The sequence below is a fragment of the Odocoileus virginianus genome, chromosome 34 (assembly GCF_023699985.2).
Source record: "Odocoileus virginianus isolate 20LAN1187 ecotype Illinois chromosome 34, Ovbor_1.2, whole genome shotgun sequence".
In the NCBI taxonomy this organism is placed as follows: Eukaryota; Metazoa; Chordata; class Mammalia; order Artiodactyla; family Cervidae; genus Odocoileus; species Odocoileus virginianus.
The window spans coordinates 34,002,591-34,025,784 of NC_069707.1; the positions used below are offsets into that span (position 1 = coordinate 34,002,591).

General features: G+C 38.4%; 1 protein-coding gene across 2 annotated transcripts in view; it reads right to left on the reverse strand.

The window, feature by feature from the left end:
* LAMA2 (laminin subunit alpha 2) overlaps positions 1–23,194 on the reverse strand; it is a 677,031-nt gene that overhangs the window by 45,195 nt on the left and 608,642 nt on the right. For both annotated transcript variants that reach the window (XM_070461486.1, XM_070461485.1), the window contains exons 49-51: positions 16,138–16,300; positions 15,315–15,459; positions 351–489 (exon numbers count right to left, since the gene is read on the reverse strand). In XM_070461486.1, coding sequence (XP_070317587.1) covers positions 351–489; positions 15,315–15,459; positions 16,138–16,300 — 447 coding nt within the window. The remainder of the gene's footprint in view (positions 1–350; positions 490–15,314; positions 15,460–16,137; positions 16,301–23,194) is intronic.

A 23,194-nucleotide genomic window follows, 5' to 3' on the forward strand; every position in this document is an offset into this window, starting at 1 on the left:
TTTCAGAACACTCAGTGGAGTCAGTGCACCATTATCTCTGGTGAATGTACAGCAGAAAGGCAATTACATTCAACTCCAGTTTCCACCTTCAATAACTTTATAATTTTTTTTAACTGGACTGTAAAGGTAACAGTGATTCCCCTCCACCTCTTCAATAAAGATATCCAATTAATAGCTGGTTTTTAAATCCTGGTATTATTTTAACATGTAGTACAATTTTTTAGATTAGGCCTTTTCTGCAACTAAAGGTTATATGATATTCCTGTTATAATTAAACTTCAGAACTCTAGTGAGCATAGTGACCATTTAATTAAAACTTAATCCTTAGCCTTAAATATACATCAAATTACCTCAAGTTTCTCAGTGTTGGCAGACCACCAAAATATATTTTGTCATCTGCTTTCAAGTCAAGACCAAAGTTGTTTCCAGGAGATGAAGTTGCTATGTTTTCCTCCAGGTTAGTATCAATATCTACAATTGATATGTTGGCTGCAAAGGGAGAAAGTTTCACATTTTATTTGAGCAATACCAACCACATCTATATCATTTCTGCTTCTTCAAGATACTTTTACTTTAATTCTCGAATTAACAGTGTCACTATATACAGCTATTTAATAACTGCAGAAACTACATCAATAAAATACATTGTTATATGATCCACAAAGAACGCATGAAAATAGTAGCCTGAACACAAACCAGTCAAGATAAAATAAAAATATTTAGATGGACAACAGAGAACTCATTGACACAGTTTCCCATAATACAAGTAGTTAGAAAATAAAAATAATTAATTAATAAGATAAATATCTAACTAGAAATCAGACTATGAATTAGAAATAAACAAAATTTGTGATTCTGTCTGTACATTTCAGTATCCACAGAAGTACTGGAGCTGAGGCTCATCCCTAGAGGAATGAGGATGAGGTGGTTGTGCCTGGAAGTGGAGAGATGGGAATGTCTGATTTTGCAAGATGATAGGATCCACATCCATTGTTAAGTTAAATTTTAGATGGAGGATGCTGAGTGTTTCAAGAGAGGTACAGTTTTCATTGCTTACTGCTTTTCTCTCAGGTCTCTAAATATATTCCCAATATGATGAGGATAAGAATTTAGAAATAGAAAGGAAAAAGGAAAAAAGAGGGACTCTTCTCTGTTTAAACTGCTTTGTTCAGAGAGCAGATGAGAACACTTTATCTCACTGATTCTTACCCTCTTCATTCTTAAGAGTCAGGCTAGGTTCTCTCTGAATTATGTGCTATCGCACCATAATATTTGCCTAGGCCCAACCTTTAACTGCTTCATATACTTTAGATCCTTGATGCATATTGAGGCATCGGTTCATTAACAAGATAAATTTGGCCTCTAAATCTTTGCTGGATATAACATCTGAATTAGCAAGGGTCTAAAAATGGCCACTTTAACCAATGGGTTTTAAGGGCATTTCGAAGTGTTATTTTTGGCGCATTAGTTTCTTGGATATTGCTGGGTCAAATAAATATAACAAACACTAGGTTAAGCAAATTTAAACACAGATATTAATTTTATGGTTGCTCAGATCTTGCAACACACTAACATGAAAAGTAATGTTTAAAAAAGGGACATAGAACAAGAAGTACTTCTCGTTTGTTTGATCTTGAAATATTATTTTCTCCCAACTCACCATTTTTTAGAAGAGTGTTCTTTGAAAAATAAAGAGAAATATCAAACTCCAAAATTCCATTGTAATCTGTAGCTCTTCCATTTCAAAAGGAAGTATCCTCAGTAAAACCAAACATAACTACCTTAAAAAATATCTAAAATAAAATACCCAAACCTATTAATGCCTCAGATCCTCAAAGAAGAATTTTATAAAGATAAACAAAAAAAAAAATCACTTCAAAAATAACTGCCTAATTAAAAACTATTAAGCAAGTTAAATTTAAAAAAGTTAATTACTTTCCAGCACATATCAATTTCATACTCACATATCTTTTTGACCAGACTGGCAGCAAAAATAAAAAAGGTTTATAAAAATGTTTTCAAAACTTTTTCATACATATTCCTTTTTTTTTTTTTTTAATCCATATCAGGAAAGAAGTTTTCACATAGGGCTATTGAAATGTGAAAATAGGCTTTTTTTCTATAGACCTGGTACACATTTTAATAATGTCTGTGAAAATGAGATGTTGTCTCTCTATCATAGGCAAGCCAGTGACTGGAGGTAGATTTTCTCCTTATCCCTGAGTGAATATATATATTTTTAGAAATCATTCTAAGAAAAACTGATTAAAAAGTAGAAACACAATTGAAGTGAAACTCACTGGCCCACTGAAGTATTAGCTTTGGTATTGAGATGAAGGATGGCATATTTTTACTGATTTAAGGAAAGGGTTCTACTCTGTCCTTCATGAGTGACAGATATGCAGCGGGTTCTGTATGGAATGCTAACACTTGCTTTTATTCCTTGCCCTATTTCTTTCCCTTACAGAAAGCAATTAACATAAAATTTTAGAGTTGATGAGTTCAGACATCATTTATGGGTAAACAGGGAATTAAGGGTTTTATTCAATACTAGACAGAGAGTAGGAGCTTAACAAGTATTTTCTAATCAATACTGAGTCGTTATAAAGGAATCCTTTTCACTTTGGCAGGTCTTTTCTTCTCTTAGTCCACTGAAAAGCTAAGTGACCAATTTTGCGTCCGTATCAATGCACTTGGGGGGACATGGGGCACCTCTATTAGTGACTGTGGTTCTACTAACTGACTCAGAAGGTGGGAGTGCTTCCTGAAAAAGACAGTTTGAACTTCAAGGGACAGTGCTTTTACAAACCAGCGGAGAATAACTTGTGTAAAACAAATAATCAGGTATCTGAAAAGGAGCAATAGCCTTCCTTGAATTCCTATCTCACTACTCCATGGATTCTGACCTTGCTAAAACCCACAGTGTCCTCCTACATCCAAACCCTACGGGGTCCTTTGGTCTTTCAGTTCAGTTCAGTTCAGTCGCTCAGTCGTGTCCGACTCTTTGCAGCCCCATGAATCGCAGCACGTCAGGCCTCCCTGTCCATCACCAACTCCCAGAGTTTACTCAAACTCATGTCCATAGAGTCGATGATGCCATCTAGCCATCTCAGCCTCTGCCTTCCCCTTCTTCTCCTGCCCCCAATCCCTCCCAGCATCAGGGTCTTTTCCAGTGAGTTAACTCTTTGCATCAGGTGGCCAAAGTATTGGAGTTTCAGCTTCAGCATCAGTCCTTCCAATGAACACCCAGGACTGATCTCCCTTAGGATGAACTGGTTGGATCTCCTTGCAGTCCAAGGGACTCTCAAGAGTCTTCTCCAACACCACAGCTCAAAAGCATCAATTCTTTGGCGCTCAGCTTTCTTCACAGTCCAACTCTCACATCCATACATGACCACTGGAAAAACCACAGCCTTGACTAGACAGACCTTTGTTGGCAAAGTAATGTCTCTGCTTTTTAATATGCTATGTAGGTTGGTCATAACTTTCCTTCCAAGGAGTAAGCGTCTTTTAATTTCATGGCTGCAATCACCATCTGCAGTGATTTTGGAGCCCCCAAAATAAAGTCTGCCACTGTTTCCACTGTTTCCCCATCTATTTCCCATGAAGTGATGGGACCAGATGCCATGATCTTAGTTTTCTGAATGTTAAGCTTTAAGCCAACTTATTCACTCTCCTCTTTCACTTTCATCAAGAGGCTTTTTAGTTCTTCTTCACTTTCTGCCATAAGGGTGGTGTCATCTTTATATCCTTTGGTCCTTACCTTAATCCAAATCTGTGCAGTATGTGAGGTTAAAATTTCCATCCTTCTAGAAGTTTCCTCCTTTGACTTCCATAATACCAACTTCTCCAGCTTCTCTTGCCTTTCCAACCTCATTCTCAGTCTCCTTCCCTGGGACCCTATTTTTCTGAACACTTCTGAAATGTTGATGGTCACCAGAATGCTTTCATTTGGCTATTTGTCAGGTTTCAGCTATCTGGGTAGCCTCAAGTTTATATCTACTTACTATATGTTGACCACTCAGAAATATACATGCCTCGACCTGATTTCTGCCTAAAAAAATCCACATTCAGCAGGTGATTCATTATATACCTCCCCAGCTGATATTCTGAATTAAAATGGTTATCTTCTTCCTCCCAGATCTGTATTATTTATCTGGTAGCACTAAGACCCCTACCCAATCTCCTAATCAGACAGTCATTTTTTTCTCCTCACCATTCTATATCTTACCAATCAACAGCCCTACTAATTTCATCTCCTAAATAACTCTATTATCTGTCCTCTTTAAACAATTAGTTATTTTATTTTTCAATGTGTTGCATGGCTTTATGAGGTTCCCTGGTGGCTCAGTAGGAAAGGATCCACCTGCCAATGAAGGAGAAGCAGGAGATGTGGATTCGATCCCTGGGTCAGGGAGATGCCCTGGGGAAGGAAATGGAAACCCACTCTACCATTCTTGCCTAGAAAATCCCAAGGACAGAGGAGCCTGCAGGCTATAGTCTGGGGCGGCAAAGAGTCAACAGGCTTGAGTGGTTGAGCAGACATGCCTTCAGGAACTCAGCTCCCTGAGCAGCAGAAGTCTGGAAGCCTAACTATCAGGCCCCCAGGGAACGCACTCTGCCCTGTTTTAAAAACACTTTTATCAACGTCAAACTGACACGGTATAACTTGTCCATGTTTAAAATGTACAATTTGACAAGTTTTGAGATCTCTATACATGCATGAAATGATCACAGTAAAAAACTTGAGCATGTCAATCACTCCAATAGTTTCCTTAAGACTCTTTGTCATCCTTCCTTCCACTGTCCCTCCCTATGAAACCCTATCCACAAATATCCTCTAGCTGCTTACTGTAACTATATGTTAGTCTGTATTTTCTATGTAATTTTTACATAAATGTACTTTTTTGTCTGACTTCTTTTATTCAGAAAAATTATTTCGCTATTAATCTATTTTGTGTGCATATTAATAGTTCATTATTTTCTTTTACCACTAAACAATATTTCATTGTATAGATATACAACAACTTGTATATCCATTCAACTGCTGATGAATGTTTGCACTGTTTTTTGTTTTTTTGAGTATCACAAATAAAGGTGCTATACATTTTCTGGTCCAAGTCTCTCTATGGATATATACTTTCACAAATCTTGGGTGAATATTTAGGAGTGGAATGGTTGCTTCATATGACATGTCTATATTAAACCTTTTAAGAAACTGCCAACCTGTTTTCCAATGTGGCTGTACCATTTTTATATCCTTGTCAGCAGTGCATAAGAATTCCACTTGCTTGACATCCTTGCCAGCCCTGGGTATGTTCAGTCTTTTTAATTATAGACATTCTAGTAACCGTATAATGGTATCACATTGTGGATTCATTTTGCACTTCTCTGCTGTCAAATCCCACTGCAACTCTTATTTCAAGCCATCATTTATCTCCTGTCTGAACTATTATTGTTCTTAATTGGTCACTCTGCCTCCAGTTTAATCTTCTGAAAATTTACTTTTCTTATTTCTCCTCTCTCTGATTATTTCCTTATAGCTCCCTTTGTGGGGTCTTCCTTTACTATACTGCTTCAATATTGCTGTTTGCTCCAGGGCTTTGGATAATCTTATTCTAGATATGACTGGTTTTTCTCATCTCTATTAAGCTACAACTATTTAAAACATAATGCTTTGCAGCCATCCATCTCTCCCCTAGAACTCTGTTAATCCTCAGATGCGCATAATGAATTGCCTGTCAATTACATGGCTTCCTTAGGTTGCTAAAGATACTAAGAGTTTAATACAACATGTCTAAAATAAAGCTCAGCTTCTTTTCTAAAAACTATGTTTCTTCTTGCATCCAATTGCTTGGTAAATGGCACTGATATATGTTTTTGTTATTTTAAGAAAAATAAAGGAATTATTTAAAAAAAAAACTTACTCTTCACATTGAGTAGTTCATAAAACTCAATTTAAAAATGCTTAATATCTTTCAACTCAGTTTTTTCCTACTCTTTCTTATAGTTTCCTTCTCCTTGCTCTTCCACTGGTTTCTTGCAGATTGCAATAGGATCTGAACTTGTCATCAATCTACCCTCCAAGTTGCTGCTAAAGAAACTTCACTAAAACACAAATCTGGCAGTATCACACTCTTGATTAAAACTCTTAGTAGTTCTTTCCCTATAGCTTTCAGGAAGAGTTGAAAGTCCTTACAGTAAGTCCCCTACATACAAACCTTTAAGATGCAAACGTGTGTTTGTGTGTCCAATCACGTAAGCTAATTCATGTGTATAGAGTACACTGTCATGTGTGTGCATCCACTACACGTAGTTGCGGTCTTGTGTTACTTTACTGCACAGTACTGTATAGAGTACAGTAGTACAATATCTTTATTTCAAGCTCTGAACATGTGCCATCAGCGTCAGGTGTGAATGAAATTGCAGCTGGCCCTCTCCTCTGTCTCCAATTGTTGACAACACTTCAGCTCTACCATCTCCCACCTCTTTCCCCTCCAGTCAGTAAATTTTCGTGCCTGTTCACTTGATGCCAGCCCCTGTATGCCCGCGGTTGTACTGTACCACTGTACTTTTCAAGGTTCTGTACTGTAAGGTTAAAAATATTTTATTTTTTTGTGTGTGTTTTTTATGTACTATTTGTGTGAAAAGTAACATAAACTAATTACAGTACAACACTACATAGCCAGTTGTGTTGGCTGGGTATCTAGGCTAACTTTTTTGGACTTACAAACAAACTGGACTTACAAGTGTGCACTTGGAAGAGAACTTGTTTGTACGCAGGAGAATTACTATAGTTCAGCTCAGGCCAGTGCCAGCTCACCTCAGTCATGTCCTACTCTTTGCGACCCTATGGGCCATAATATGCCAGCTGTCTGTCCATGGAACTCCCCAGCAAGAATACTAGAGTGGAGAAAACAAGATGGCAGAGGGGTAGATGGACATGGAGTACATCTCTCTCCAAGGATATGCCAGGAATACACCTTCAGACACAAAAGTGCATGAACAACACCAGCTGAGAGTGGACAAGAGTACCTGGCCAGGGGAAAAGAATATATTGAAACATGCAAAACTTGAGATCAGCCCGGAGCCTTTGGAGTGGGAGCCCTGGCTCCAAGACCCTAGACTACCGGAGAATGAAGCCTATGGAGTATCAAATTGTGAGAACTCACACAAAGGAAACCACTTGAATACAAGACCTGGCATCACCCAACCACCAGCAGCACCCCGTGAAGGACGCCTCATCTAAACAACAAACAAAACAAAAATACAAATCCAATCATCAGCAGACAGGATCACCACCTCACTCAGCCCTGCCCACCAGAGGAAAAACAGACAAACAAAACCTCAGCACAAATCTCACCCTATACAAAGCTTGCACAAACCAGTGGACCAAACTTAGGAGGGCAGAAACCAAAAGGAAGAAAGAATTCAACCTTGAAGTCTGGGAAAAGGAGACCTCAAACACAATAAGTTAAAAAAAAAGTAATGAAAAGGCAGAGGAATACTACACCAATGAAGGAACAAACTAGAAACACAGAAGTCCAAGTAAATGAAGAGGAAATAGGCAAACTACCTGAAAAAGAATTCAGAATAATAATAGTAAAGATGATCAAAAACTTTGAAAACAAAATTGAGAAAATGCAAGAATCAATTAACAAACACCTAGAAGAATTAAAGAATGAACATACAGAGACAAACAACACAATTACTGAAATTAAAAATAGTCTAGAAGGAATCAATAGCAGAATATCTGAAGCAGAAGAATGAATCAGTGAGCTGAAAGATAAAATGGTGGAAATAACTTTTGATGAGCAGAATAAAGTAAAAAGAAGGAAAAGAACTGAGGGTAGTCTCAGAGACCTCTGGGACTATATCAAATGCACCAACATTTGAATTATAGGGGTCCCAGAAGAAGAAGAGAAAAAGAAACTGTATGAGAAAATGTTTGAAGATATTATAGTTGAAAATTTCCCCAACATGGAAAAGGAAATAGTCAATCAAGTCAAAGAGGCACAAAGAGTCCCATACAGGATAAACCTAAGGAGAAACACACCAAGACACATACTAATCAAACTAACAAAGACTAAACACAAAGAAAGAATATTAAAAGCAGCAAGGGAGAAGCAACAAGTAACATACAAGGGAAACCCTATATGCTGAACAGCTGATCTTTCAGCAGAAACTCTGCAGGCAAGAAGTGAATGGCAGGATATATTTAAAGTACTGAAAGCGAAAAATCTACAACCAATATTATAGTATCCAGCAAGGATCTCATTCAAAATTGATGGATAAATAAAAAGTTATTCAGAAAAGCAAAAGTCAAGAGAATTCAGTACCACCAAATCAGCTTTACAACAAATATTAAACAGACTTATATAGTCAAGACATACAAGAGAAGAAAAAAGATCTACAAAATCAACCCAAAACAGTAAAGAAAATGGCAGTAGAAACATATATATCAATAATTATTTCATGTGTAAATAGATTAAATGCTCCAACCTAAAGACACAGACTGACTGAATGGATACAGAAACAAGACCCATATATATGCTGTCTACAAGAAACCCAATTCAGACCTAAAGACGCATATGGACTGAAAGTGAGAGGATGGAAAAATCTATTCCATGCAAATGGGAAGCAAAAGAAAGCTGGAGTAGCAGTCCTCGTATCAGACAAAATAGAGCTTAAGATAAAATAAAATATCTCTTGTAATCACAAGAGATAAGGAAGGACACTACATAATGATCAAGGGATCAGTCCAAGAGGAAGACATAACAACTGTAAATATCTATGCACCCAACATAGGAGCAGCTCAATACATAAGACAAACACTAACAGACATAAAAGGAGAAACTAATAGTAACACAACAATGGTTGGAGACTTTAACACCCCACTCACACCAATGGACATATCAGCAAAACAGAAAATTAATGAGGAAACAGAAGTCTTAAAATGATACATTAGATGAGATGGATCTCATTGATATCTTCAGGACATTCCATTCAAATGCAGAAGAACACACCTTCTTCTCAAGTACACAGGGAACATTCTCCAGGATAGACCACATCTTGGGTCACATATCAAACCCCAGTAAATTTAAGAAAATTGAAATCGTATCAAGCATATTCTCCAACTACAACACTATGAGACTGGATATCAATTACAAGAAAACAACTGTAAGAAACACAAATACATGGAGATTAAACAACACATTTCTAAATAACCAACAGGTTACTGAAGAAATCAAAAGTGAAATCAAAAAACTTCTAGAAATAAATGACAATGAAAACATGACATCTCAAAACCTATGGAACACAGCAAAAGCAGTTCTAAGAGGGAAGTTTATAGCAATACAATCCTACCTCATGAAACAAGAAAAACATCATATAGACAATCTAACTTCACACCTAAAACAACGGGAAAAAGAAGAACAAAAACACCCCAAAATTACTAGAAGGAAAGAAATCATAAAGATATGAGCAGAAATAAATGAAAAAGAAATTAAGGAAACAATAGTAAAGATCAATAAAACTAAAAGCTGTTTCCTTGAGAAGATAAACAAATTGACAACCCTTTAGCCAGACTCATCAAGAAAAAAAGAGAGAAGAATCAAATCAACAGAATTAGAAATGAAAAAGCAGAGGTTACAACAGACACTGCAGAAATGCAAAGGATTATGAGACTATTATGAACAACTATCTGGCAATAAAACGGATAACCTGGAGGAAATGGACAGATTCTTAGGAAAGTTCAATCTTTCAAGACTGAATCAGGGAGAAATAGAAATTATGAACAACCCAATTACAAGCCGTGAAATTGAAGCTGTGATCAAAAATCTCCCAAAAAACATAACCCCAGGACCAGATGGCTTCATAGGAGAATTCTATCAAACATTTAGAAAAGAGCTAATGCCTAAAAAAACTGCAGAGGAAGGAACACTTCCAAACTCATTCTACAAGGCCACCATCACCTTGATACCAAAACCAGGCAAAGAGAACACAAAAAAAGAAAACTAGAGGCCAATATCACTGAAGAACATAGATGCAAAAATCCTCAACAAAATTTTAGCAAACAGAATTCAGCAACACATCAAAAAGCTCATACACCATGATCAAGTTGGGTTTATTCCAGGAATGCAAGGATTCTTCAATACACACAAATCAATCAATGTGATACACCATATTAACAAATTGAAAGATAATAATCATATGGTCATCTCAATAGATGCAGAAAAAGCCTTTGACAAAATTCAGCACCCATTTATGATTAAAACTCTTCAAAACATGGGCATAGAAGGAACCTACCTCAACACAGTAAAGGCCATATATGATAAGCCTACAGCAAACATTATTCTCAATGGTGAAAACTGATAGCATTCCCCCTAAGATCAGGAACAAGACAAGGGTGTCCACTTTCTCTACTATTATTCAACATAGTTTTGGAAGGCCTAGCTACAGCAATCAAAGAAGAAAAAGAAGTAAAAGAATCCAGATCAGAAAAGAAATAAAGCTCTCACTGTTTGCAGATGACATGATACTCTACATAGAAAACCTTAAAGATAGTACCAGAAAATTACTAGAGCTAATCAGTGAATTTAGCAAAGTTCCAGGATACAATAACAATACACAAATATCACTTGCATTTCCATATACTAACAATGAAAAATCAGAAAGAGATATTAAGGAATCAATACCATTCACCACTGCAACAAAAAGAATTAAATATATAGGAATAAACTTACCTAAGAAGAAGACAAAAGAATTGTAAACAGAAAATTATAAGATACTAATGAAAGAAATCAAAGATGACATAAATAGATGGAGAGATAGTCCATGTTCCTGGGTAGGAAGAATCATTATTGTGAAAATGACTATACTACCAAACGCAATGTGCAGATTCAATGTGACCCCTATCAAATTACCAATGGCATTTTTCTCAGAGTTAGAACAAAAAATTTCACAATTCATGTGGAAACACATGAGACCCTGAATAGCCAAAGCAGTCTTGAGAAAGAAGAATGGAGCTGGAGGCATCAACTTTCCTGACTTCAGATTATACTATAAAGCTATGGTCATCAAGACAGTTTGGTACTGGCACAAAAACAGAAATATAGGCCAGTGGAACAAGATAGAAAGTCCAGAAATAAACCCAAGCACCTATGGATACCTTATTTTTGACAAAGGAGACAAGAATATACAACTTCTTCAATAAAGTTCTGAGAAAACTGAACAGCTACATGAAAAGAAAGCAATTAGAACAGTTACTAACACCACACACAAAGATAAACTCAAAATGGATTAAAGATCTAAATGTAAGACCAGAAACTATAAAACTCTTAGAGGAAAACACAGGCAGAACACTCTGTGACACAAACCGAAGCAAGATCCTCTATGACCCACATCCTAGAGTAATGGAACTAAAAACAAAAGTAAACAAGTGGGAACTGATTAAACTTAACAGCTTTGCACAGCAAAGGAAACTATAAGCAAGATGAAAAGACAACCCTCAGAATGGGAGAAAATAATAGCAAGTGAAACAACTGACAAAGGATCCATTTCCAAAATATACAAGCAGCTCATACCACTCAATACCAGAAAAACAAATAACCTAATCAAAAAGTGGGGAAAAGACCTGAATAGACATTTCTCCAAAGAAGACAGACAGATGGCTAACAAACTCATGAAAAGATGCTCAACATCACTCATTATTAGAAAAATGCAAATCAAAACTACAATGAGATATCACCTCACACCAGTCAGAATCAGTTCAGTTCAGTCACTCAGTCATGTCCAGCTCTTTGCGACCCCATGAACCACAGCATGTCAGGCCTCCCTGTCCATCACCAACTTCCGGAGTCCACCCAAACCCATGTCCACTGAGTCGGTGATGCCATCCAACCATCTCACCCTCTGTCATCCCCTTCTCCTTCTGTCCTCAGTCTTTCCCAGCATCAGGGTCTTTTCCAATGAGTCAGCTCTTTGCATCAGGTGGCCGAAGTATTGGAGTTTCAGCTTCAACATCAGTCCTTCCAAAGAACATCCAGGACTGGTCTCCTTTAGGATGGACTGGTTGGATCTCCTTGCAGTCCAAGGGACTCTCATGAGTCTTCTCCAACACCACAGTTCAAAAGCATCAATTCTTCAGTGCTCAGCTTTCTTTATAGTCCAACTCTCACATCCATACATGACTACTTGAAAAACCATAGCCTTGACTAGACGGACCTTTGTTGACAAAGTAATGTCTCTGCTTTTTAATATGCTGTCTAGGGTGATCATAACTTTCCTTCCAAGGAGTAAGCGTCTTTTAATTTCATGGCTGCAATCACCATCTGCAGTGATTTTGGAGCCCCCCAAAAATAAAGTCAGCCACTGTGGTCATCATGAAAAAGTCTACAAACAATAAATGCTGGAGAGGATGTGGAGAAAAGGGAATGCTCTTGCACTGTTGGTAGGAATGTAAACTGATACAGCTACTATGGAAGAGGGTATGGAGATTCCTTAAAAAACTAAGAATAAAATCACCGTATGACCCAGCAATCCCACTCCTAGGCATATACCCTGAGGAAACCAAAATTGAAGAAGACACATGTATCTCATTGTTCACTGCATCACTATTTACAATAGCTAGAACACGAAGGCAACCTAGATGTCCATCGACAGATGAATGGATAAAGAAATTGTGGTACATATACACAATGGAATACTCAGCCATAAAAGGGAATGCATTTGAGTCCGTTTTGATGAGGTGGATGAACCTAGAACCTATTATACAGAGTGAAGTGAGTCAGAAAGAGAAAGAGAAATATCGTATTCTAACATACACATACAGAATTTAGAAGAATGGTACTGAAGAATTTATTTACAGGGCAGCAGTGGAGAAACAGACATAGAGAATAGACTTAGGGACATGGGGAGAGGGGAGGAGAGGGTGAGATGTATGGAAAGAGTAACATGGAAACTTACATCACCATGTGTAAAATAGATAGCCAATGGGAATTTGCTGTGTGGCTCAGGAAACTCAAACAGGGGCTCTGCATCTACCTAGAGGGGTGGGATGGGGAGGGAGATGGGAGGGAGGTTCAAAAGGGAGGGGATATATGTATACTTATGGCTGATTCATGTTGAGATTTGACAGAAAACAACAAAATTCTGTAAAGCAATTATCCTTCAATACAAAAATAAAAAAAAAGAACACTAGAGTGAATTGCCATGCCCTCCTCCAGGGGATCTTCCTGACCCAGTGATGGAACCCACATGTCTTAATGTCTCCTGCATTTGCAGGCAGGTTCTTTACCACAAGCGCCACTTGAGAAGCCCAGTTTAGCTCATAAGGCCTTTTATAAACTGGCTTTGTTATCTCAGCCTTATCTGATCATTCTCTGCTACCATTCATCCTCTTAGCCTATAGACTCACTTATAGTTCCCAAAGCATTTCCCAAAGTGTGTTCAGCCAAATGCTGATACGGTATGGAAGGATTTTGGTGATCAGAGAAGTTGCAGGAACGCCAGATTAGAGTCAAACATTTTTCTGAGCTCCTGTCCAGAGTCTGTAGATGTGCCTTGTGCCTCTCTTGCTTGGGAAAATGTATACAGACAGCTATTCCAATTAGTCATTCAAATGCAAAACCAGTTCTTGTCCAAACTGAGGAGTTTTTCCAGGGTCTCCTATTCCAAGGAAAAGGAGTTAGAGAATGATGTATGATGTCGTATTAATATTATGCTCCCCGAGACCTCCAGGCCTTCACACAACGTTCAGTTTTCTAAATTGTCCAAAGGAGTTTTTCACCCACAGAACTCCTCAGCTCCTGGCTGTGCATCGGGCACTCCCCTGAGGGCTGAGCTCTGGATCTGACTTGAGTGTTTCTCTCTTCTGAGATTTCTAGCCTGCTGTACCTGTCTCCATATGGTAATTAGTTTTACTCTCTAATGGCTGATTGATTTGTCTGTCTTCCCCTTTAGACGGCAAGTTCCTTAAAGACACGGGCTCATCACAGACTTCACTTTGTTCTTGCCTAATAATGGCATCCCACTCCAGTACTCTTGCCTGGAAAATCCCATGGACAGAGGGTCCCGGTAGGCTGCAGTTCATGGGGTCGCAAAGAGTAGGACACGACTGAGCGACTTCACTTCAACTTTGTTTCTTTAATATTTACTGGGCTTCCCTAGTAGCTCAGCTGGTAAAGAATCCCCCCTGCAATACAGGAGACTGGTTTGATTCCTGGGTTGGGAAGTTCCCCTGGAGAAGGGATAGGCTACCCACTCCAATATGCTTGGGCTTCCCTAGTAGCTCAGCTGGTAAAGAATCTGCCTGCAATGAGGGAGACCTGGGTTGGGAAGATCCCCTGGAGAAGGGAATGGCTATCCACCTCAATATTCTTGCCTGGAGAATCCTTGTGGACAGAGCAGCCTGACAGGCTACAGTCCATGACATGACTGTAGCAGTATCTGCAAACACCTGAAAGCACAGCACAGTACTTACTAGGTGTTTGGCAGATACGTGTTAAACATAGGAACGAAAGATGGTGCAAGGTTATATCTAAGTTTTTGTGAAATGTCACACTGGCATATTCAAAATGAATTAAGTCTAATTATATAAACAGAAGAATCAAAGTTTCATTTGTAGATACAAGCAAGGCCATAGTGCCCAGAATTAGGGGGATTATACTAAGATAATAACAGCGCACTGACACCTAATAGTCTTGGATTTCTGTCTTGGTTGTAAGATTTTATGTATAAATGTTTGGGACCACATATAAGCTTCAGTCTACATTTTCTTTTTGCTAAACCAGAACAAAATACACGAGCAAATGAAGTAATGTTTGGGAAGTGTTTTGAAGACGTCCCAGAACCATAAAAATGTTACATTATTATTAATCAATTATTAGCTTGCCCACATACACATTTTTGGCACTTTCAAAAAGCTAAGAATTGGCAGCTGTGCTCTGTTGCCTGTACGAATTCTACCTGTGGGCCATGCTACAGGAAACGTCTCGGCAAAATGGGAAGAAAAGGAAAGCATGCAAGCTTTTCAAATCTACTACAGGATATAATTTTACAAGTTGTAAGAGTTTTATGCTTTCAAATTAAGGTCTCACTTTCAAAAGAAAATGACAGAGTACCATTTGGCTCTTCAATCAGTCATGTCTAACCCAAACCACCTGTAATCTAAGCCAAAGAAATGACTGTATCAATTTTTCACAGAATTTGTGAGTACCTAAAATGACAGACAGGGTCTTCTTCATGATTAGGTACGTGGGAGCTTTAGATAGCATGATTAAGGCTCAGAGTGCATTATTACTATAAAAGCTCACCTTGTTTTTGAATTCTTGACAAGGTGAATGATTTCCATTTCCCATCATTGTGGTTTTGGTTGCTGACCACGGAAGCCACTCCTGAACCCAGATCATAGCTGACTTTTATGTGCCCATCAGTCAGCTCCACACTCATGAAATCCCTCTATGAATAGAGGAAAAATACACCAGTGATTAGACACACAGAGAAATATATGGGTATTCCCTTTGTGGGATTTGTAATAGGCCTTTATGGTTAAATTACTGAATGTGTTGATCTGTAAGTGAAATCCATTTTTGGAAATAGAATCAGTATCAGTATTTTATGAATGTTTGTGGGTGTGATGTTATGGTGCAAATGGTCAAAGCTGAATTACTAGGACGTATCCTTTTATGACAGGAGTAGAAAGTAGGTTCCTTTGAAAATGTACTAAGCAAACTAAACAGGATGTTCCCAGAAAGAAGTTACTAGGAAACACTGACCTGGAAAAAATAATAAGGATATTTAGAACTACCTTCTCACTAAGGTGTTTAGAAGAAGGCTAAGGAAGGGTGTTTTTCTGCTGCAAGTTTCCTTATAGAGAGAATCTTTACTGGGTGTTTCTTTTAAAGAATTATAAGGCAGTTATTCTGAAAATAAATGATAATTAAATTATATATGTAATTAAAGTTATTGATGGGAATACATAAATACTATGCACCACCCTTTGCTATGCACACTCATCCCAGACTCCTCTGAACAATAACGATAATTCAACAATAACTGATAACTGCATTGGAACCCTACAAAAAAAGAAGCAAATCATAACTTCAGTTGTGAAAGATCAACTGTGCAAATCTTTACCAGGTCTCGTGTGGCAAGGTACATCAGGAGAGCACTTGAAGAAAATGTCCTGAACTTGAACAGGACAGTGGAGATGTTGGGGTACCAGCGAATGGGGCGACTGACCAATGCATAGCCTTCTCCATCAAACTGAATGGTCCCCTCACTATCTTCCACCTGTGGACTAAAGAGAGACATTTCACGTGAATCAGATGATGTCTACATGGCCCATGCATTTTCAATACATCACACTCTATCTTGTGACACTGGGCTGTGGGCTGTTGTAGGGCAGGGACAAGCCCAGATACATCTTCCATCCTTCCCCTTCTCTCCAGTGCCACCATCAGGCCAGGTAACCACCATCTCTCACCTGGACTTCATTAGGTGTTCAATAACCAGGTCAATGATGTTTTAAATCCTTTTGCTGAGGTGCCTAATGATGGCTATGTTGGTGCTTAAGTGTATCTTAGTGGTGTGAACCAGAGGGATTTGGGGACATGCTGAGAATGCGTTATTACATTTACCAAATACATAATATAACAGGGAGTAGGGGTTGGATGAACAGGGTAAAGGTGGTCTAAAGGTGCTAACTTAAAAGTTGTAAGAAGAAAAGCTATGATGGAATATAGACTCCTATTCTCTGAATTCTGGCTATCCAGCTGGATTTTCTGGGACATGTTAGATTCAGACAATGAACGGCTCCTCTAACTGTGTGTGTTTGCTGATCTGTCTTCTTCCCCAGTATGTAAGCTCTATGAAGTGCTTATGGGTCAGGCTTCATGTCAGGCACAACCTCAGCATCCAGTGCAATACTTGGCTCATAGTAGAAGCTGGTAAATATTTGTGTAATGAGGAGGATATTAGTATTGATTTACTAATTTTCAATTTGATCATTGCCTCACAGAGAATACATGTTCAATCAACACTGGTTGAATAATTAATGAATATCTAAGACAGTTCTTGTAAATATAATGTTTAAAAAGATTTCTTTTTCAAAAGAAAAGTTATCATCTCTCTTACCTAACTGATGTTAACAGCATAAGTTTTGATTGTGGAGATATTTTTAAATTTTAAATATCTGCATCTTAGTTTATATTTGAATCTGTGAAACTAGACTGTTGTATTAACTTGAGAGTAGAGAGGAGCTATTGAGAAATACAGCAATGCAAAATAACAATAACTGAGACTATTATTTGTATGAAATCTTGGCTAATGAGACAAATAATAGTGTACAAACATTAATGGGCTTGTGGAGGAATAGCTGTTTTGCATTTTAGACAAGTTGGCTTCCTCTCTGTTTCTGGAAAAGAGAGAAATAAAACTCTGAAGACAAAAGGCAGGGAAGAGTCTTATCTGTGTTCTTCACAATCATGTAATTGCAAGTTATATCTAAACAGGTATAAAATCAGATTGGTATAGTTTTGCATAATGTAGCTTAAAGCTTAAAAGATGCTTTTTCAATATTCATGAAAAGTGTTAACTGAAAGGCTTGAGGGACGAAATCAGCCTATTAACAATATAATTTATAGTGAATAAATTCAGTGAATAAACGATGAATTTGGTCACCTTTCATCATTATTAAAAATCCATTAAAATCTGGAATATCATGATGTTAGAGATAAGAAAATGTAATGTAGGCTCTGGGCTTCCCCGGTGGCTCAGATGGTAAAGCGTCTGTCTGTAATGCTGGAGACCTGGGTTCGATCCCTGGGTCGGGAAGATCCCCTGGAGAGGGAAATGGCAACCCACTCCAGTACTCTTGCCTGGAAAATCCCATGGACAGAGGAGCCTGGTAGGCTACAGTACCAAGTAGAAGGTCCGTGAGGGTCTCAAATACTTGGATTTTGCATTATGTACCACCATGCTATCAATAACAACCCCAGAAAGGGTGTGGGGATCACCACTGACAGTTTCCCAAATGCTTTGACCCAAAGCATTGTTACTTACAACTCGAAAAGAAAAAAACATAAAACTTCACTACATAATGTCAGAATAAGCACTGGAATAAAAAACATGTCACATTTGTATCCTGATGTTCTTATGGCCTTAATCTATTAATTTCCTCAGCACATAATGGAAAGAATGGCAGCATCGATGGCAGGTAACCTGGAGTCTGATGCAGGATCTCAGAGTCACGCAACACCTCAGGTCTCTGTCTCTACTCTGAGATGAGAGGTTTAGATCAGTGGACGATTTCTAAAGCCCATTCCCACTTCAACCCTGTAAGAGACTCTTCTGTTCACACAACAGGCAAATCTGCAAGCAGGAGTTTTGTACAAGAGCAGCAAAACATATGGTTGTAGATTTTTTAGTTCATTAACCAAAAACCAGGCAAGTGAAGTGAGTGAAGTCACTTAGTCATTCGTGTCCAACTCTGCAACCCCATGGAGTGTAGCCTACCAGGCTCCTCCGACTGCGGGATTCTCCAGGCAAGAATACTGGAGTGGGTTGCCATTTCCTTCTCCAGGAGATCTTCCCAACCCAGGGATCGAACTTGGGTCTCCCACATGGCAGGCAGACGCTTTACCATCTGAGCTACCGGGGAAGCTCCAGATAAACCAGGCTTCAAATTGGTGACTTTGACGTTGGGGAAAAATGAATCTTTCCAATCAAAGTCCATAAGATTTCAACAGCTAATGTTTTCAATAGCTAGAGTTTTCCTATTCATTTTCAACATATTTACTAGGAAGAGTGACTATTCTTTTATAATTAGTAAATGATAATCTCACAGCCTCCAGAAAGAAAACCACAACCACAGAAAGCTAACCAAAATGATCACATGGACCACAGCCTTGTATAACTCAGTGAAGCTAGGAGCCATGTTGTGCAGGGCCACCCAAAATGGACAGGTCATGGTGGAGAGTTCTGAAAAACATGGTCTACTTGAGATGGGAATGGCAAATCACTTCAGTATTCTTGCCTCGAGAACTCCATGAATAGTATGAAAAGGCAAAGAGATATGAAACTGGAAGATGAGCCTCCCAGGTTGGTATGTATCCAATACGCTACTGGGGAAGAGCAGAGAAATAGCTTTAGGATGAATGAAGAGGCTGAGCCAAAGCAGAAACAATGTCCATTTGTGGATGTATCCGGTGGTGAAAGTAGGGTCCAAAGTTGTAAAGAACAATATTGCATAGGAACCTGGAATGTTAGGTCCATGAATCAAGGTAAATTGGAAGTGGTCAAACAGGAGGTGGCAAGAGTGAACACTGGCATTTTAGGTATCAGTGAACTAAAGTGGACAGGAATGGGAGAATTTATTTCAGATTACTACCATTGGCAAGAATCTCTTAGAAGTAATGGAGTAGAGAAATATACCGTGTTCATGGATTGGAAGAATCAATATTGTCAAAATGGCTATACTACCCAAAGCAATCTATAGATTCAATGCAATCCCTATCAAACTACCAACGGTATTTTTCACAGAACTAGAACATATAATTTCACAATTTGTACGGAAATACAAAAAACCTCGAATAGCCAAAGTAACCTTGAGAAAGAAGAATGGAACTGGAGGAATCAACCTGCCTGACTTCAGACTATACTACAAAGCCACAGTCATCAAGACAGTATGGTACTGGCACAAAGACAGAAATATAGATCAATGGAACAGAATAGAAAGCCCAGAGATAAATCCACGAACCTATGGTCACCTTATCTTCGACAAAGGAGGCAAGGATATACAATGGAAAAAAGACAACCTCTTTAACAAGTGGTGCTGGGAAAACTGGTCAACCACCTGTAAAAGAATGAAACTAGAACACTTTCTAACACCATACACAAAAATAAACTCAAAATGGATTAAATATCTAAATGTAAGACCAGAAACTATAAAACTCCTAGAGGAGAACATAGGCAACACTCTCCGACACAAATCACAGCAGGATCCTCTATGACCCACATCCCAGAATTTTAGAAACAAAAGCAAAAATAAACAAATGGGACCTAATGAAACTTAAAAGCTTTTGCACAACAAAGGAAACTATAAGCAAGGTGAAAAGACAGCCCTCAGATTGGGAGAAAATAATAGCAAACGAAGCAACAGACAAAGGATTAATCTCAAAAATATACAAGCAACTCCTCCAGCTCAACTCCAGAAAAATAAATGACCCAATCAAAAAATGGGCCAAAGAACTAAACAGACATTTCTCCAAGGAAGACATACAGATGGCAAAAAAACACATGAAAAGATGCTCAACACCACTCATTATCAGAGAAATGCAAATCAAAACCACAATGAGGTACCATTACACGCCAGTCAGGATGGCTGCTATCCAAAAGTCTACAAGCAATAAATGCTGGAGAGGGTGTGGAGAAAAGGGAACCCTCTTACACTGTTGGTGGGAATGCAAATTAGTACAGCCGCTATGGAAAACAGTGTGGAGATTTCTTAAAAAACTGGAAATAGATCTGCCATATGACCCAGCAATCCCACTTCTGGGCATACACACCGAGGAAACCAGATCTGAAAGAGACATGTGCACCCCAATGTTCATCGCAGCATTGTTTATAATAGCCAGGACATGGAAGCAACCTAGATGCCCATCAGCAGACGAATGGATGAGGAAGCTGTGGTACATATACACCATGGAATATTACTCAGCCATTAAAAAGAATTCATTTGAATCAGTTCTAATGAGATGGATGAAACTGGAGCCCATTCTACAGAGCAAAGTAAGCCAGAAAGATAAAGACCATTACAGTATACTAACACATATATATGGAATTTAGAAAGATGGTAACAATAACCCTATATGTAAAACAGAAAAAGAGACTCAGATGTATAGAACAGACTTGTGGTTTCTGTGGGAGAAGGTGAGGGTGGGATGTTTCAAGAGAACAGCATCGAAACATGTATATCTAGGGTGAAACAGATCACCAACCCAGGCTGGATGCATGAGACAAGTGCTTGGGCCTGGTGCACTGGGAAGACCCAGAGGGATCGGGTAGAGAGGGAGGTGGGAGGGGGTACCGGGATGGGGAATACATGTAAATCCATGGCTAATTCATTTCAATGTATAACAAAAACCACTACAATGTTGTAAAGTAATTAGCCTCCAACTAATAAAAATAAATGGAAAAAAAAAAGAAGTAATGGAGTAGCCCTCATAGTCAACAAAAGAATTGGAAATACAGTACTCAGGTGCAATATCAAAAATGACAGAATGATCTCAGTTCATTTCCAAGGAAAACCATTCAACATCACAGTAATCCAAGTCTAAGCCCCAACCACTAATGTCAGAGAAGTTGAAGCTGAGTGGTTCTATGAAGACCTATAAGACCTTCTAGAACTAACACCAAAAAAAAAAAAAAAAATGTCCTATTCATCATAGGGGATTGGAATGCAAAAGTAGGAAGCCAAGAAATACCTAGAGTAACAGGAAAGTTTGGCCTTGGAGTACAAAATGACACAGGGCAAAGGCTAGCAGAGTTTTGCCAAAAGAACACACTGGTCATAGCAAATACCCTCTTCCAACAACACAAGAGATGACTCTATACATGGACATCTCCAGATAGTCAATACCAAAATCAGACTGATTATATTTTTTACAGCCAAAGATGGAGAAGCTCTATACAGTCAGTAAAAAGGCCTGGAGCTGACTGTGGCTCACATCATCAGCTCCTTATGGCAAAATTCAGGCTTAAACTGAAGAAAGTAGGGAAAACCATTAAGTCATTCATGTATGACCTAAGTCAAATTCCTTGTGATTATACAATGGAAGTGACAATAGATTCAAGGGATTAGATCTGGGAGACAGAGTGCCTGAAGAACTATGGATGGAGGTTTGTAACATTGTACAGGAAGCAGGGATCAAGACCACCCCCAAGAAAAAGAAATCCAAAAAGGCGAAATTGTTGTCTGAGGAGGCCTTACAAATAGCTGAGAAAAGAGAAACTATAGGCAAAGGAGAAAAGGAAAGATATACTCATTTGAATTTAGAGTTCTAAGAATAGCAAGGAGAGATAGGAAAGCCTTCCTCAGTGAGCAATGCAAAGAAACAGAGGAAAAAAATAGAATGGTGAAGACTAGATCTCTTCAAGAGACACCAAGGAAGCATTTCATGCAAAGATGGGCACAATAAAGGACAGAAATGGTGTGAACTTAACAGAAGCATAAGATATTAAGAAGAGGTTCCTAGAATACACAGAAGAACTATACAAAAAAGATCTTTATGAACCAGATAACCATGATGGTGTGATCACTCACCTAGAACCAGACATCCTGGAGTGTGAAGTCAAGTGAGCCATAGGAAGAATTACTATGAACAAAGCTACTAGAGGTGACGTAATTCCAGCTGAGCCACTGAAGATCCTAAAAAACGATGCTGCTGAAGTGCTGCACTCAGTATGTCAGCAAATTGGAAAACTCAGCAGTGGCCATAGGATTGGAAAAGGTCAGTTTTCCTTCCCGCCCCAAAAAAGGCAGCACCAAAGAATGTTCAAACTACCACACAGTTGCACTGATTTCACATGCTAGCAAGGTAATTCTCAAAATCCTTCAAGCTAGGCTTCAACAAGCTAGTACTTGAACTGAGAACTTCCAGATGTTCAAGCTAGATTTAGAAAAGGCAGATGAACCAGAGATCAAATCTGTTGGATCATAGAAAAAGCAAGAGAATTCCAGAAAAACATCTCATTCTGCTTTATTGACTATGCTAAAGCCTTTGACTGTGTGGATTACAACAAACTGTAGAAAATTCTTAAAGAGATAGGAATACCAGACCACCTTACCTACCTCTTAAGAAACCTGTATGCAGGTCAAGAAGCAATAGTTCGAACTAGACATGGAACAAGACTGGTTCAAAATTGGGAAAGGAGGACATGAAGGCCTGAGATCTTTGCAGAATTGATAATTAGCAATGCTATAGTCTTACATAATATGCATGGCTGAAAGGACATTTAAATGCTTTAGATGTTTGGTTGACAATAAACTTTTGAAAATTCTACTTATAAATTTACTGAAGAAATGTTTAGGGAAAAGTTGGTGTTGATTTGTGAGTAGCAGAATGATAATGTAGACCTCATTGTCCTTGTACTGAAATAATTTTACAGACAACATTCTATATTAGATTTTATC